At 44.3% G+C, this 17,426-nt stretch overlaps 1 protein-coding gene across 3 annotated transcripts in view; it reads left to right on the forward strand.

Annotated features, from left to right (window-relative positions):
* Window positions 1–769: 769 nt before the first annotated feature.
* NCOA5 (nuclear receptor coactivator 5) overlaps window positions 770–17,426 on the forward strand; it is a 52,895-nt gene continuing 36,238 nt past the window's right edge. For 2 of the 3 annotated variants that reach the window (XM_068263358.1, XM_068263359.1), the window contains exon 1: window positions 770–923. Coding sequence is in view for 1 of the 3 variants with exons in the window: in XM_068263357.1 (XP_068119458.1) it covers window positions 14,834–14,981 (148 nt within the window). In the remaining 2 variants the exon portion in view is untranslated. Of the gene's footprint in view, window positions 924–14,812; window positions 14,982–17,426 lie in introns of all 3 variants that reach the window. The other variant, XM_068263357.1, reaches the window with a different exon arrangement.

Here is a 17,426-nt window from a genome sequence, read left to right on the forward strand (position 1 = left end):
GATAGTAAAAGAAAGAAGAGGTCGGAGCCCTGTGGCCGTGGCTACCGGTGCGACGCCATAAAGTTCCCTCTTATCTCAAAAAGTTGGGAGGTATGCCGCCCTGCCTCCTGTCCCAATGGCTGTGTCAGTGCAGGACATGCACAGCAGCGCAAAAGCACTGACAGGGAGATGGGACACTTGTATTTTATTAGGTAGGGTATGACCTCCATTGTATAACGATACTGTATTTTCAAACGTCTCAAAAACACATCTATAATTAAATTCACAAAAACAATGTGAATTGGTAGTTTATGTAAGGTTTATCACAAAAAATGAAGCAGTTGTGCACGCTTCTGTACGCTTTTCAGCAAATCTAACAATGATGTGTAAGAAAAGTGGACACAACTGTGTCAGTGGGCTGAAGACTTTATTGATAACCTTTTGCCTATGCTGAACAATTCAAAAGTCAAAGCATGTTCTTATAGATGCCAGGCACACACCATACAATTTCCTGTTACTATTATCTAACACAGAATGATATGGTGTGTATCTATTTTTTTTATGCTGTGTATCTAGCATGGAATCAATTCATCAAATTGCTTTCGAACCATGTTCGACTTGCAACCACAAAGACAACGTGCAAGTTTCGTGGCGCAACGTCATCAGCAGCCATTAGCTGAACAGAACAGTATCAGCAAACGACGAGATGGCGGCGGGAAGGCGTAGTAGTTGGTGAGCCTCGTTCACGTGGCTTCTAGCGGCCCAATAGGGAGCTGGGTTTCCATAGGTCAAGGAGTGTGGGCGGGGACGTTGTCGTAAAGCGAAACAGCGTGTGTAGAGTACTGGCCTGACTGAAAGCTACTTTGTGTGGAAGGAAAGCAAGCGCCGCTGATTCCCGGGGAAGGAAAACCGGGATCCCGTAATCCAGCGAATCAGTGACTGAGGTGAGTCCCGCGCTAACTGCATACATAGCGATAACGGCGAGACTCCCGCGCTTCATCACAGCACTACACAGCCGCTTCCTCTGCTGCTTGTGCTATATGTCGTCATCCCGGCATGAGGTGGTTTTTTTTTATTATTATGTTTTTACACACCAGGCTCCTGTTACAGCTTCAGATAATGCACCTCAAACACACCGATAACCGGAGAGCTCAAATGTGACCCATTTGTCAAACCAAAGGCCACCTCTGTAGCCTGCCTGCTCCTCCCTCGTCACTGGGGTCACGTGACTATAAGACTAAGTGCATTAGTACAACACTATGAACTTGTCATTAGAGATGTGTTCTCATATCGCCTCTTACTAATTGTTTATGTAACATAATTAAAACATGGCATGGGAGGTCATAAGTAATATATATGTTCCTTTCACACTGCATGTTGCAATACAATGATGCAAAAAAGTTGCATTGTAGGTTTGAAGTGCAATGCGACTGAGTAAGGGGTACTGTGCCATTGAAAGTATACTTGTGCTTCACTGTCATTAGGCCTCATTCACACTTGTAAACACAGGTGACTGTGATTGCATGCCATCTGCGTTGCTGCTCCCTTTCACTACAATGAATGGGTTAGCATTGTGCATTGCAGAAAATGCGTGCAGTGCAGATGTAGTCTGAACTTCTGCCGTGTAATCTGCACTTCTGATATTCTTGTGTGTCACACACCATACATGTTGAAATGTACATGGCAACACATATAGTGTGAATGAGGCTTAGATGCACACGTTGCCCTGCACAGAGCTGTGGAGTCGGTACATAAATCATCCGCCTCAAACTTGGACTCCTCAGTTTATGGAACCACCAACTCTAGGTACCCAAAATTACTCAGACTCCACAGCCCTGGCCCTGTAAATCCATTGTATGCTGCATATTATCATGCCAAAACCAGCTGCACAACTGTGCTGATTTTAATGTACCTGTACCACAGTCATATAATTGCATCGTGTTGGAATGTGATTATATTGTCCGTTGCGACAATGCAACGGATAAAGTGTGAAAGAAGCCTAATTCCTGGAACCCACTAGCTTCTCTTTTCTAAGCGCTTGTGATTTATAAAGCTCTTGCTAATGTAATGCTATAGGGAATGTTTAGAAAATCGCATCTCTCAAGTGAGATCACACAGCATTCAATTCACTTTATTGTCATTGTGTAACACAACGCAATTACTTTGCATGACAACCCCACGGTGCATATAGGGAACATAGTGATAGTACAAGGAAGAGAAGAAATCATACAAGTATGCCAGGTATTACAGATGTTTAAACAATTTGTACAGTGTTAATTATTTCAGAGAGGATTCAGAGTTCATCAAGTTTATGGCGGATTGGAAAAAGCTGTCTTTCAGTCTGTTTGTGTGTGTGCGGATTGATCTAAAACGTTTACCTGATGGAAGGAGCTCAAACAGGGCATTTCCAGGGTGAGTGTTGTCCTTGATAATGTTTTTGGCCCTTCTCACGCTGCGAGTATTATACAAAAGTTTCAGTGATGGTAGTTCAGTGCCAATAATGGCTTCTGCTGTTTTAACAACTCGCTGCAGGGCTTCTCTAGTAGCCTTCATGCAGATGTTGTACCAGGCCGTCATGCAATTGGTCAGCATGCTTTCTATAGTGCATCTGTAGAAATTAACCAGCAGCTTCGGTGGGAGTTTAGCGCGCCTTAGTTTTCTCAGAAAGTAGAGGCGTTGTTGTGTTTTGCCAGTTAGCGCTAAAGCATTGTCAGCCCAGGACAGGTTCTCTGCGATGGTGACTCCCAAAAATTTGAAGCTGGAAACTCTCCACAGCCTCTGCATTGATAATTAGCGGAGTCTTCTTTGTATTTAAGAACAGGTTGTTAATGTCGCACCATGCAGTCAGGTTCCTAACTTCTTCTCTGTATGCAGCTTCCTCATTTTCTGATATAAGCCCAATGACAGTCGTATCATCTGCAAACTTAACATTACATAAGGAATAGCTTTTCAAATTGCAAGCGCTTCGAAAAGTGCTGCTAGGCGGTCTCAGGCCTAAGGGCTCAGACACCCTATAACCGCTTCTCTGACCGCTTTTTGGCACAATTTTACAGCATTTTTTTTAGAAAGCCCTGGAGGCCAAAAAGCACACAAAAGCGCTTATGAGGTCTTTCACATCTAGAACGCGTGCAGGAGCTGTTCTCCTGCACGCCTTATATGCCCTACTGCGTGTCGTCGTGATGTAGCGGTGCGATGCAATCGGGGGCAGTAGTAATTAATTCAACTAGATGGAAAAACCCCGGCTCCCGACGATTAAAAGCTCCTGGGCGTGTCAAACTGCAACGCATCGAAACGCAGCATCGGGTGTGAAAGATAAGATGAAAGTCTATGGACTTTCATTTTACTTTGGTTAACGCAAAGTTTCGACTTTGCGTTAAACCGCAGAAAACAGGCTCTGGTGTGAAAGAGCCCTTATGGTGTGTCTGAACCCTAAAGATGTAAGGGAATTATGTATTGGGGTATATTCACAGTGGGAAGTTGCAAAAGCAGGATTACAATGGAGGGAAACGTTGCACATGCAATGCATACAGTACAAAGAACATTTTTTTTTTTTTTTTTTATTCCTTTATTTTCAGGAAGTGTTGTAACCTCTGTGTGTTGGATAGAAATAGAATTTATTATGTGGCCTACCGCTTTGTGTAAACAAATGATTTCTGTTACGCTACCATTGATACATGCTATGAGACCTAGTGTAGTTGTGCAGATTCAAATTGCGAACTTGTGACCAGTTAAATAGCAGATGTGTAAATGCATCTGTTAACTCATAAGTAGGAATGGTCGATAATTCAAGTTGATGCACAATTTATGGCACTGTAATTTTGTGCACCTTTGAAATGGATCAATAGTTTGATCCATTTTTAAGCTGCATACTTTTCCATAGAATTTCCCATAAAATCTAAATCGACGCGCAATTTATTTGTATTTCATTGCTTCTTGTCAGCAGTTTCTGGCTTTTTGTTTCTACTAATTGAAGACTTGCATATTTGACAATTTTTGTGACTTACTACTAATGTTTGGGCTGCCTTTAAAATGTACCTGAGGTGTTCAGAGATAAACTTTACTCATTGCATAATTGTGTTCCTTTCATATAGTTTCTAGGGCATTCCTCAAGCCAAATACTTTTTTTTTTGTTTTGTTTTAACACTAATTCTCTATAACTAAACAAGCCTTGCACGCAGCTCCTTTTTGTGCCTTGGCACTGTAACAAGGGCTTATGGGAGTTCTTTCTGGTCAGGAGGAGGAGGTTACTAGCCATTGATTTCAGAGGAGGAGAGGGGACTGAATTTACACACAGGCAAGCTGATAGCATCTCCAGCCCTCAGCCTGTGACAATGAGACAAACAACATGGCTGCCCTCGTATCACAGGAATAAATAATCATAAACGTTTGAAGCTGTTTGCAGCTAGATATGCTATCTAAACTTTAGATAAGATATATAGACAAGTTACTTGTTGTAGTTAGTGTTTCATCTCGGATCTGCTTTAAGAAAAGTACGTACTTGTCTAAAAAGGAAAGCCTCCCACTGGCTCCTATATGTCAGAGTTCCCCAACCCTATCCTCAAGGACCACCAACAGTACATATCTTGCAGAAAACCACAAAGTGGAGTAATTAGTGTCTCAGCAGAACAGATTACCTCTGGATTTCCTCTAAACATTCACTGTTGGTGGGCCTTGAGGACCAGGCTGAGGAACACTGCAGTATATGGCACTAAGGCACTACCATATATATACAAGATGCTTACATGCAGTTTGCATTAACATAGAATTATTAGCATCTCATTAACCATCCTTAACCTCCTTGGCGGTAATCCCAAACTGAGCTCGGGCTATGCTGCGCAGGAGGATTGCTCAGGCCCCGCTGGGCCGATTTACATAATTTTTTTTGTTGTTGCAGGCAGCTAGCACTTTGCTAGCTGCGTGAACTCACCGATCGCCGCTGCTTCCTGTCGACTCGCCGCGTTAGTGAGTTCTTTTTGGCACATACAGGGTCGGTGATGGTGTGGTAATAGCAAGATCAAAGAAATATACAAAGTAGTTCCAGAGATATACAAGCAGTCATCATATTACATTTCATGTTGCACATAACATAAAACCTTTTAGCTACATGGATCCGTCTGAGTGTTATGTCGAGCGGAGCTGCCTGCTACACTCTGTGCGGTGCTCAACTGCTCTGCAGAAATAACGGACACCCCACTGCATGTCTTGGAAACTGCAGGTGGTGAGAGAGAAGAAAAAAAGGAGCGATAGGAGAGAGGTAGATAGCGAGTCTGATGGTCCCCATAGGTGTAGAATAACAGTCCATGCCATGCTTGCAGAAATGTAGTCCTTCGATTACGTCCTGGTCCAGTGCGGAATGGTGGGAAGCTACCAGCCAGGCTGTGCAAGGTGTCGCTGTTGGTGAAGTACAAAAACTTCATAATCAAACTGAAGTGATATTCGGACATCACCGTTCCAAAAAAAAGGGGGGGTAGCAATAACTTTATTGGTAGACAACACCATTTCTTCAGGGGGTGGTGGGGAAGCGAGACCGAAAGAGAGCCAAATGTCCTGCTTGGTGACTGGCTCCCATGTCCTGCTCCCGGAAGAATGCCCTTGTGGAGCAGCCAGTTGTTGGGTGGCATAGCGGTTTGTCTCCTCTACTATTTTATCGATGACCGCATCAGTAAAAAAAGAACTGTAAGTAGGCCAGGGGGTTGTTTGCAGCTACCTTCAGGCCAGGCTCCACAGTAAAAGGGAAATGTTGGGGTGGTGGAGGGGCACCAAATGTGGACATCACTGACCTATGTGGTGATGGAGTCACTGTCACTTGCCAGGGCTGTGGCGTTGCAGTCGGAGCAGTTTTGGGTACCTGGAGTTGGAGTCGGTGGTTTCACAAAATGAGGCGTCGGGGTCAGATGATTTTTGTACTGACTCCACAGCACAGGCTCTCGCTACCTGGGTCAGATGAAAGATCTCCAGGTGTGTCGCTGTCACTCGAGTTTGCCAGTGACTGCAGATTGCTGTCCTCAAACTCCACTTCCGGTGTGGGACGCCTTCTGGAGGCTGACGCCGTACCAGATGGCAGGCAGAAGTCGGTACAGGCGGCAGGCAGCGAGTAGTCAAAATCCAGACAAAAATCGACAACAGGTAAGCAGAATAGTAATCAGAAAAGCAGATCACCCAAGCACTTAGCTCAGACGCAGCTGGGAACCAAATGACTACATTGCATTGAATACAAATACAGTGGGTTGCAAAAGTATTCGGCCCCCTTGAAGTTTTCCACATTTTGTCATATTACTGCCACAAACATGAATCAATTTTATTGGAATTCCACATGAAAGACCAACACAAAGTGGTGTACACATGAGAAGTGGAATGAAAATCATACATGATTCCAAACATTTTTTACAAATAACTGCAAAGGGATGTGTGCATAATTATTAGGCCCCCTTTGATCTGAGTGCAGTCAGTTGCCTATAGACATTGCCTGATGAGTGCTAAGGACTAGAGTGCACCTGTGTGTAATCTAATGTCCGTACAAATACAACTGCTCTGTGAGGGCCTCAGAGGTTGTCTAAGAGAATATTGGGAGCAACAACACAGTGAAGTCCAAAGAACACACAAGATAGGTCAGGGATCAAGTTATTGAGAAATTTAAAGCAGGCTTAGGCTACAAAAAGATTTCCAAAGCCTTGACCATCCCACGGAGCACTGTTCAAGCGATCATTCAGAAATGGAAGGAGTATGGCACAACAGTAAACCTACCAAGACAAGGCCATCCACCTAAACTCACAGGTCTAGCAAGGAGAGTGCTGATCAGAAATGCAGTCAAGAGGCCCATGGTGACTCTGGACGAGCTGCAGAGATCTACAGCTCAGGTGGGAGACTCTGTCCATAGCACAACTATTAGTCGGGCACTGTACAAAGTTGGCCTTTATGGAAGAGTGGCAAGAAGAAAGCCATTGTTAACAGAAAGCATAAGAAGTCCCGTTTGCAGTTTGCCACAAGCCATGTGTGGGACACAGCAACCATGTGGAAGAAGGTGCTCTGGTCAGATGAGACCAAAATGGAGCTTTTTGGCCAAAATGCAAAACGCTATGTGTGGCAGAAAACTAACACTGCACATCACTCTGAACACACCATCCCCACTGTCAAATATGGTTGTGGCAGCATCATGCTCGGGGGGGTGCATCTCTTCAGCAGGGACAGGGAAGCTGGTCAGAGTTGATGGGAAGATGGATGGAGCCAAATACAGGGCAAACTTGGAAGAAAACTTCTTGGAGACTGCAAAAGACTTGAGACTGGGGTGGAGGTTCACCTTCCAGCAGGACAATGACCCTAAACATAAAGCCAGGGCAACAATGGAATGGTTTAAAACAAAACATATCTATGTGTTAGAATGGCCCAGTCAAAGTCCAGATCTAAATCCAATCGAGAATCTGTGGCAAGATCTGAAAACTACTGTTCACAAACTCTTTCCATCTAGTCTGACTGAGCTGGAACTGTTTTGCAAAGAAGAATGGGAAAGGATTTCAGTCTCTAGATGTGCAAAGCTGGTAGAGACATACCCTAAAAGACTGGCAGCTGTAATTGCAGCAAAAGGTGGTTCTACAAAGTATTGACTCAGGCCTGAATAATTACGCACACCCCACTTTGCAGTTATTTATTTGTAAAAAATGTTTGGAATGATGTATGATTTTCGATCCACTTCTCACATGTACACCACTTTGTATTGGTCTTTCACGTGGAATTCCAATAAAATTGATGCATGTTTGTGGCAGTAATGTGACAAAATGTGGAAAACTTCAAGGGGGCCGAATACTTTTGCAACCCACTGTACATTTATCGCCTTATGTCCAATACAATGTGTAATTGGGCCAATCGCCTTAAAACATTTTAATTTGCCTCACTTCCCCCTGATGACATCACAAAGCACAGTCGCTCTGCCATCCTGAGTGGCCGCCGGAATTCCGGAACGAGATCAGATGTAAAGGGGATTCCGGTGGCTGGGGAAAGAAGCCTGGAGTCCCGCTAGCCAGCGCTGATCACACGTGGAACCCAGGCAACCAATAGAAGCAGCGGTTTAAGCTAGCCCGAGCTGAGCTCGGGCTTATCACTTTTAGCTCCCGAGTCCTTGCCCGAGCTCAGCTCGGGAATACCGCCAGGGGGGTTAAGTGGCCTATGTGGTGGGACTCGGGGCTGTGGAGTCGGTACAAAAATCCTCCGACTCAGTTTAGGATTCCACCGACTCCTCTAATTTTGCATATTACAATATTGTTGTTTGAAAGTATGTAACATAAAATTAGTCTCAACTGCCAAAGCTTAGGAATTTTAAAAGACAATTGAAGTAAGGATATGTAGACTGCCATATTTATTCCCTTTAGTCATAGACTAAAACTAGTCCTTGGTAAGAGTACTTGTAAAAGGTACAGATCGGAGCAAAGAACATCTATCAGGCCCTAGGCAATGTAACTGTGGGTACATGTAAGAATGATGTGCAGGTACTCTGCAGGGGAATGAGGAGATTCTTCCTCCTATTATACATTCTTCATGCACAATCTGAACATGGATCAGGCCCTAGGCAATGTAACTGGGTACATATAAAGGTGGCCATACACTGTTCGATTTGCCATCACATTGACCAACAGACTCCTCTCTGATCGAATCTGATCAGAGAGTGATCATATGGCTGCCTTTACTGCAAACAGATTGTGAATCGATTTCAGCATGTGAATCGGCGCCAGCTATACATTACCTGTTCCGGCTGGCTTTAGTCCCCCCTCTGCCCCCGCTGCTCCTTCTTCTGCTGGGCTCCAGGTTCCGGCTGGCTTCACTTCTTTCTGGCTGGGGAAGTTTAAACAGTAGAGGGCACTCTATTGTTTAAACTCCCTATCGGGACAGGAAGTAAGTGAAGCCAGCCGTAACCCAGCGGAGAAGGAGCAGCGGGGACAGAGGGGATACGTGCCAGCGGAGCAGGTAATGTATTGCCGCCAGCGTCAGTCGTCGGGCATTCGAACGCCGTTTATCGACGCACTCGCCGGCGATCAAGCGAAATCTTCTGCACAAACCGTTTGGGAGCGATTGATTTCGGACGGAAATCGTTCTGTCAGCGTTTGCGCAACGATTTCACAGCAGATTCGATAAGTGATCGAATCAGTTGTATATCAGCGGGAGAATCGTTAGGTATATGGGCCCCTTAAGAGTGATGTGCAGGAGAATGAGGCGATTCTTCCTCTATTACACATTCTTCTGGCACAATCTGAACCAGGTTTATGGGCGATAGACAACACCTCTGTGTTCAATGTGCACAACATTCTCAGTGGATTCCCTGCAGCTCTGTGGGGAGTGCATATGTAGAGTATAGTACTACTGTGTAACAAAGTAAACCTGAGATAGATGAAATTCAATTTTTATACAAGGGCTGTGGAGTCGGGGCAACTTTGGGCACCCGGAGTTGAAGTCGTGGTTTCATAAACAGGAGTTGGAGTCGGAAGATTTTTGTACCGACTCCACAGCCCTGTTTTATACATACCTGGGGCTTCCTCCAGCCCCCTACAGGCTAATCAGTCCCTCGCTGTCGTCCTCCACCACCTGGATTTTCTGCTATGAGTCCAGGTACTTGAGCCAGTCTGGTGTAGTGCGCATGCACACACACTCCGCCGCCGGGAGCGTACTACACCTGCTATTGCGTAGGTGCAGAATTTTCCTGGCTGTAGGAGCGGCACGTAACCGGACTGCGCTGACTGGCTGAATTATCGGGACTCCTAGCAGAAGATTCAGGTGGTGGAGGACAGTGAGGGACTGACTGGCCTGAAGGGGGCTGGAGGAAGCCCCAGGTATGGGTAACCTTTTTCTTTTTCATCCGTCTCGGGTACCTTTTTAATTCGTAGTCACCAAACCAAATTTTAACATATCAAATTATTTGATTTCATGAGCAAAGTGAGTGCATACATTTGCATAAATCAGCATCAATGCAGAATTATTTCCATCTCATTGACCATCTCTTTTAGTGACACGGCTACACATCAGGCTTTATTCTTGCAGCATAAATGTTATTTAGTATATATGAGATTCCTGTGTACACCTCATATATACTGTACATTCAGAATCAGATATGTATATCTGACTTTAAAAATAAGGGGACTGCTTTTATTGAAGCAGAACAAATAACTCATTTTGATTGGTTTCTTTTTTGTGGACTAAGCACAGCTTTTACCAGATATGTATATTTGTGTGTATCTATCTATCTCTCCTCTATCATAAAACCCCTGTGTCCGTGCGCTGTCCCTGTGTAGCGTTGTTCGTGCACTGCGCAGCACGGACAACGTTACACAGGGATAGCGTGGGACCAGGGTGGCCTGTCGCCGGGCGTGCAGCGGGTCAGCGGGCGGCCGGGTTTGCGGCGGGTGCGCGCATGCGTGGTGACACTGCGGCGGAGAGTGAGAGGGGATGGGGATTCCACACAGACCTAGAGCCCGGTTTTAAACTGGCTTAGGTATAGTATAGTATATTATAATTTGATGACTATTATCTGAGAAATAGAACATTTTATTATATGTTCTATTTTAATTACAGTTTTAAGTTCACTAGGAGTCGGAGTGCATTTTTTTTTCTGACTCCAGGCACCCAAAATTACTCCGACTCCACAACCCTGGTGGTACTTCAAAGTCTGGTCTCCATTATTCCCTTTTGAATGAAGTGGTTTTTTTCCTTTAAGTAGCGTGCAGTGTCTGTACAAGCTTGTGCCTGAAACTGTCGGTTTACCTAGGTTGCACGCTTAGTTTGTAATGACCCAAAAAATAGCGCAACATTAACTTTGAAAAGAGAAGCTACCGAGAGAAATGGCAAATGCTTCAGTTGTCCTTGCATGTGTTGTTGCTAACAAGTTGCTGCTATTCTAAGAGCTCGTTTCCACTATCGCGAATCCGGATGCGTCCAACGCATGCGGATTCGCACATGTAATGCAAGTGGATGGGCCTGTTTCCACTGTAGCGTTGTTGAGGTATGTTTTTTTTCAGCGGTAAAAAAACGCACAAAAGAGCCGCAGAATTCGCCTGCGAATGGAATGCATGCGAATCGCCTGCAATGTATTTAATGGGGAAATCGCATACGGTTTCCCCATGCGTTTTTTTGACGCGAATTCGCATAGGTACCAATGTAAATTCACACAGGCAGTGACATGGTTAAAATCGCATATACCCTCACCTATGCGAATTCGCGGCAAAAAACGCATGGGGAATCTCATCCGCATGCGATTTCATCAGTGGTGGAATCCAGGCGATTCCACACCGCAATAGTGAAAACGAGCCCTAAAACCTTTTGCTACTGAACTGAACTTTTAGGTATTCCTGCTGGACTGTCAGCATACCTAGTTGCTTTGCCAAAACTCTTGCTTAACCAGCCGGGCGAGCCCGTCCATTACCGCCGGATGCTGCCGCTCAGGCCCTGCTGGGCCAATTTGCATGAAATAAAAAGCAGCACACGCAGCCTGCACTTTGCCAGCCGCGTGTGCTACCTGATCGCCGCCGCAGCGGCGAAAGGGGGTCCCCCCCAGCTGCCTGAGCCCAGCGTAGCCGGAACAAACAGTTCCGGCCAGCGCTAAGGGCTGGTTCGGAGGCGGCTGACGTCAGGACGTCGGCTGACGTCCATGACGTTACTCCGCTCGTCGCCATGGCGACAAGGTAAGCGAAACAAGGAAGGCTGCTCATTGCAGCCTTCCTTGTTACTTCTGGTCGTCGGAGGCGATCAGAACGCATCCGGAGCGACCTCTAGTGGGCTTTCCTGCAGCCAACTTTCAGTTGGCTGCATGAAATAGTTTTTTTTTTTTTTTTTATTAAAAAAAAAAAACCCTCCCGCAGCCGCCCTGGCGATCTCAATAGACCACCAGGGTGGTTGATAAACTGGTTTGTTGCTTCTAAGTTTTATGTACTTAATGACATAATGAATCATTGCCTTCGATCATGGATTTCATGTGCTAAATTAATTTTAAGCAAACTCTCTACCTGGTGAGTTAATTGCAGTGCACCGCTGGTTAAACACTGCAAAATACTCTCCATAGTAGTCCCTGGACGCGGTCTCCAATGCTATAAAATAGTTACTAACCGTTATGAGTAGAACGATGCAACATTTCATGGTCGCACACCGGCTGCTGACCTGGAAGAGCATAGCAAAGGTCAGCAGCCATCTTGGATAACATGGGCATCGGTGCTGGGGAAAAATAAACGGATCCAGGGGTGGGGGAGTGGCAAAAATACAGTAAGGTGTATGCTATCTTCATTTTGAACACGTCCATGTGTTTGTTTGTTTTTTTTTTTTTTTTTCTTTGTTTTTTGTTTTGTTTTAGACTGGTCAGGAATTCAAACCTAAATGGTGTGTTTCTGAACATAGTTACAGATTTCCCAGAAGGGTTCTGGTGAACCAGAACTCCTAGGAGTATGTAACGGACTGAGAGAGATCAAAAAGCCTCTTTGCTAAAATGCTATGCAAAACTGAAATTTGCTTTCTTAGAACAGAAGGTATTTGTGAAAATTCAGGCTGGAGTGAGCTCTGAGGTGTCCCACAATGCTTCACTGCTGGATATGCAAATCATCTCTGTTCCTGATAGCTAAACACACCTCCAGAACAGCTGAAATGCAATGATGTGTCAGCTTGTTAATATTACATATTCAGCAGTGATACACTGGGACACTTTAGAGGTCACTCCAATCCATATTATCACAAATACCTTCTGTTTTGAGAAGGCAAGCTTTTGTTCTTCTGAACATAATGAGACTTGCATTTAACCACTTGATGACTCAGCCTTTACCCCCCCCCCCCCCTTAAGGACCAGCGCTGATTTTGCTGATCTGTGCTGGGTGGGCTCTACAGCCCCCAGCACAGATCAAACACCAGGCAGAGCGACCAGATCGCACCCCCCTTTTTTCCCCACTAGGGGGATGATGTGCTGGGGGGGTCTGATCGCTCCTGCCTGCGTGTGGCTGGTGGGGGGGGGGCACCTCAAAGCCCCCTCCACCGCAGGATTCTCGCTCTCCTCCCTCCCTTCCCCGGAGAGCGGAGGCTGCACAGGAACGGATCTGTCCTGTGCAGCCTCTAACAGGCTCCTGACTGTCATGTGACAGCGGTCCCCGGCCGCTGATTGGCCGGGGATCACTGATCTAGTACAACGCTGCTACTGTTAGCAGTGTTGTACAAATGTAAACAAAGCGGATTATTTCCGCTTGTGTTTACGTTTAGCCTGCGAGCCGCGATTGACGGCCCGCATGCTATTCACGGAGCCCCCCGCCGTGAATGGACAGGAAGCGGCTGTTTCCTGATTAATTAGCCTGCAGCCGGCGACGCAGATGTGCGTCGCTGGTCCTGCAGCTGCCACTTTGCCGGCGTGTGTTATGAGTGCGCGGTCGGCAAGTGGTTAAACTTATATGATCTTTAGTTTCCAAAATCAGCCTGTGGATAGACAGGATACATAGATTGACATATTAGTGGGTCAAGTGTTCACGTGTGATTTCAGCCTGCTGTCACTTTGAGCAATCACATTTGATTTTTTTTTTTTTTTTTCTGGACATTTTCCAAATGTGGGATCATTTTGTAAATTTGCATGATCTACATTGACTAGCAGCTGGCACTAAGCATAAAAAATGGGCGACATAATGTTTGCATACATTTTTCACGGAGTGTTGTAATTTGTAAATGTTCTTTAATACAGTGTCTTAGCAGTTCAGCTGTAGAAAATTGAATTTTGTGTCTCTTAAAGGTCAACTATTTCCTGAAAAATTGTGAAAATTTTAACTAAATACAATCCATATTTCTAAACTGTGCCCACAATACCTGCTAAATACCTATTGTGTTTGTGGTAACTGAAATAGGCGTTTCATTCTCCATGCCTCCAAATCTCACTAAAACTGGAAAAATCCAATTTAATACAAGCAATATTTGTAATATGCCAGGCAATTACAATATGAAGAGTGGGTTCTTGAGTCAAGTGCTAATGTCAGTTGTGAGATAAAGAATTTTTTGGGGAAATTGCAATTATAAAAAGGATCTGTTCACATCTGCCTGACCCATTTATTTAAAAAATGGCATCTGTAGAAAGTTTTATGCAAAGAACAGCTATCCTATGAATGCATGAACTGATTTTTATTTTGAAATGAGATAAAATATAAGTTTGCTGTAGGTGCTCAAGAAACAACTTGTACATTTTTGTTGTCTCTACCACATTCTAGTATCCAGACTACACCTGCATAACCCATTCTGATAAATGCCCTGTATGAAAAAAAAAAAAACACAAAATGGAGACAAATATGCCTAAATTTGTAATTTGAAACATTGAAACGAAAAACCAATTGTTGGGCTACAGTGTTCTCCCTAGGCTCTTTTAGCCGGGTGCTACACCCAGCTAATTTTGGTGAGCACCCGGCTGTTATTGGCTCGCCTCCTCCTATGCTGTAATCACAGTTGCATTGGCCTTGAATTACCCCCCTCGCACCATACTCTCCTACTTTTTCATGCCACCCGGCTGGGAAAAAACTTCTGGGGAGAACACTGGGCTATAAGCTTTCGCACTTGATACACCGTACATTACTAAATTGCCAACACGTGAGCAGTTTTTAATGTTAACAAATGCTATCTTGTCCATAAAACTACACCGGTGAGATTCTCTAAAATTGAGTGGTTTGGCCTGATGCCACAATTCAGGTTTCTGACATGAAAATTTTCTACGGCACTCTGTTTTCTAAAGAGTGTACACGGCTCTGCTAAAATATTGTATAAACCTGCATTTCGGAAAGACCTCTTATCTTATGATTTCTCTACCTGGTTTTGAAATTATATGCCTGGCCATTTTTTGTCTTTTGTGAAGTTTCTCCGGAATTCAGCAACCATGTCTACCAAAAAGCCCAAAAAGAACCTGACAAACAGTGAAGATCCCATCGATTTAGACCGAAGAATTTTTGTTGGAAATTTACCCACAAACCACATGAGCTACGATGATTTTGAAGAAATATTTTCCAAATATGGAACTATTACTGGTCAGTATAGGTTACATCTATTTTTAATGGAAGTAATGAAAGTACTTAATTTATACACAGAATGTTAATCTGAAAGAAGGGAAGATGCGTTGACTTTGAGCAAGCCTACAATGTGCTTCTACATAGTTCAACACCCTTAGAATGCAATTTCTATGAGGCATATACGACATGGTTTTGTCTTAATACTTAAAGCTGAACTTCAGGCAGAGTGAATAGTAATTTCCCAGTCATTTTACTAGTTAACCTTGGACAAGACTTTGTTCTATATACCTATTTAATTTCCTGAAAAGTATATTTTGTTGTCTCTATAGCGCCTTAATTTTGCTGCACCTTTTTAAATCCCGAGACTTTCTCTCGTTACACTTCAATGGCGGTAGGATTCTTTCCTGATTTTTAGGGTCTAAAAGCCGATACAATTTTAAAAAATTTGGGTTTAGACCCTAAAAGCAAGGAAAAACCTCGTACCCCAGGAGAGCCTACAGCAGCCCTTGCACTTAACGTCCTAGAATCCAGGTCTGCAATTCTCCCTCTATCCTATGGGTAGCACTATAACCTTATAGTGAGATTGCCAGCTGTTGTCATGCCGACAGACTGCAATTTCACCAAAGTGATCCAGAGCCTCCAAGGACCGGAAGGAGAATGGCTGCCGGCGTGTGGATCCTGGGGAAAGTGAGTTACAAAGCATGCTATGCATTAACTTCCTGGTGCTTATCACGAGTCAGGCTCGGGGTTACCGCTTTGGGTAGCGGTTTTCTACCCTTAGCCTGATTTGGGGTTACCGCTAAGGAGGTTTAAGATGGGCTAAATCCCATCCGTATGGATTTTAGTTACAAGGAGAATCATGTAATCTGGGTGGAAGTGTTAATATTTCACAATTTATCGCTGAAACTTTTTTTTTTCACACCCCTCTATGGAGAATATTGATTATTTCAAATAATTGCTGTTCTGCGGACTGCAGCCACTAACAGGCCAGTTCAGTTTCACAGGTTAAACTCAGTTTTGCTCATCCCTGCCTATATTCTCTGCCGACCAATGTCTCTGGATGTTAGTGGGGTAAACCCCAAATTAGCGATCTAAGAGTAGTCAAGGTGCTGCTGCACAAGCATTGAAAAGGAGGGCATCTATAATAAAAAAAAGCACTCCTTTCTGGAGCATTCTTACCTGCTGTAGTGGCTGGTGAAACCCTTATGGGTGTCCAGCGGTTGCACTTTTATCCCTCTTGAGCCAGCGATCCAATGGGGTGAAGCCAATTGTGCTCCATAGGAGTTGGTCACATCGGTTCTTAGTCTTCCCTTGATAAGGCAGCAGGGGTAGCATTGTCGCCGGCTTGGTTGATCTCCTTGTGGATGGGAATTCTGGTGGTGTGGAAAACTGTGGTGGCTCATGTGATTGCCTCACCCTTTCCGCTGTGGAGTGAACGTTAGCTGCAAGGAAACGAAACGCAGGAAGTGCCATGGGAGTTTAAAGCTTTTTAGTAACAAACAGCAATACGTTTTTTTTTTGGGGGGGGGGGGGGGGGGGTGCCCTTGCTTTTCCAGGCTAATACAATGAATTGTTGCTGTTTGCACGAGCGGCTCTGGCTTACTGCACAGGCACGGCTGTACTCGAGAGCAGAATGGTTGTGCTAGTGCATGAAGAGGAGCGTGGACAAGATAATAAATCTGGCAAGCTCTTGTCCGATTTTCTTGTGTGTGTCTGTGTGTGGCAACAGTGGGGGCCAGGAGGGTGTTTGTAAGCCTCTGCAGGAATTTTTTATACCGCCAGGAGGGTTAAGCCACATACATACTTTTTAGGTTTTTCCTTCGCTGAAAATCTACAGTGTGCTAGTGTTCCCTAACTTTTGAAGTGATGGTTGGTGTCCCAGAAATGCTTAACACCTCTTGCTCCAGTGGGAACTTTTGTTGACGTTCCTACAGTAAATCCCCTTTCACTTATCCTTCCCACTCTGTAGAACAGGGCATTCTGCCTGGCAGGAGCTGAGCAGCATTTATGAATAGGATAACAAATATTTGTTTTAAAGCAAAAAAATTTTTTTTCCCACAAAGGTGTCTTCAGATTTTACTTTTGTGTAAAATCCTCTCTGAGGTTGTCAGGTTCACAGTTTGTGTAAGCAATTGTTAGACAAGCAGTAAAAACCTAAAAATATTATATTACTTCAGACTGGTCACATGAACACCTATGCTGTCCTATATCTTTGACTGTAGACACTTCAGTTGTACTTATGTGGCTCACTGCCAGTAGTTCAGCTTTAATTATGTTTATGTTTAAACCATGTAGATGTGTGTGTGATGCCTCCCAAAAAAGTCACGTAAAAACAGTATCTTCCTAAGCCACCAATGTGTACTTTTTACTTTGCACGATAAGTGGCTTTATACAGACTTGTCCTTAAAATAATTGACCACTTTTTTGTTATAGAACATCTCAAATAAGAAACAATGGAGGTAT

This window comes from Hyperolius riggenbachi, chromosome 12, assembly GCF_040937935.1.
Source record: "Hyperolius riggenbachi isolate aHypRig1 chromosome 12, aHypRig1.pri, whole genome shotgun sequence".
Classification (NCBI taxonomy): domain Eukaryota; kingdom Metazoa; phylum Chordata; class Amphibia; order Anura; family Hyperoliidae; genus Hyperolius; species Hyperolius riggenbachi.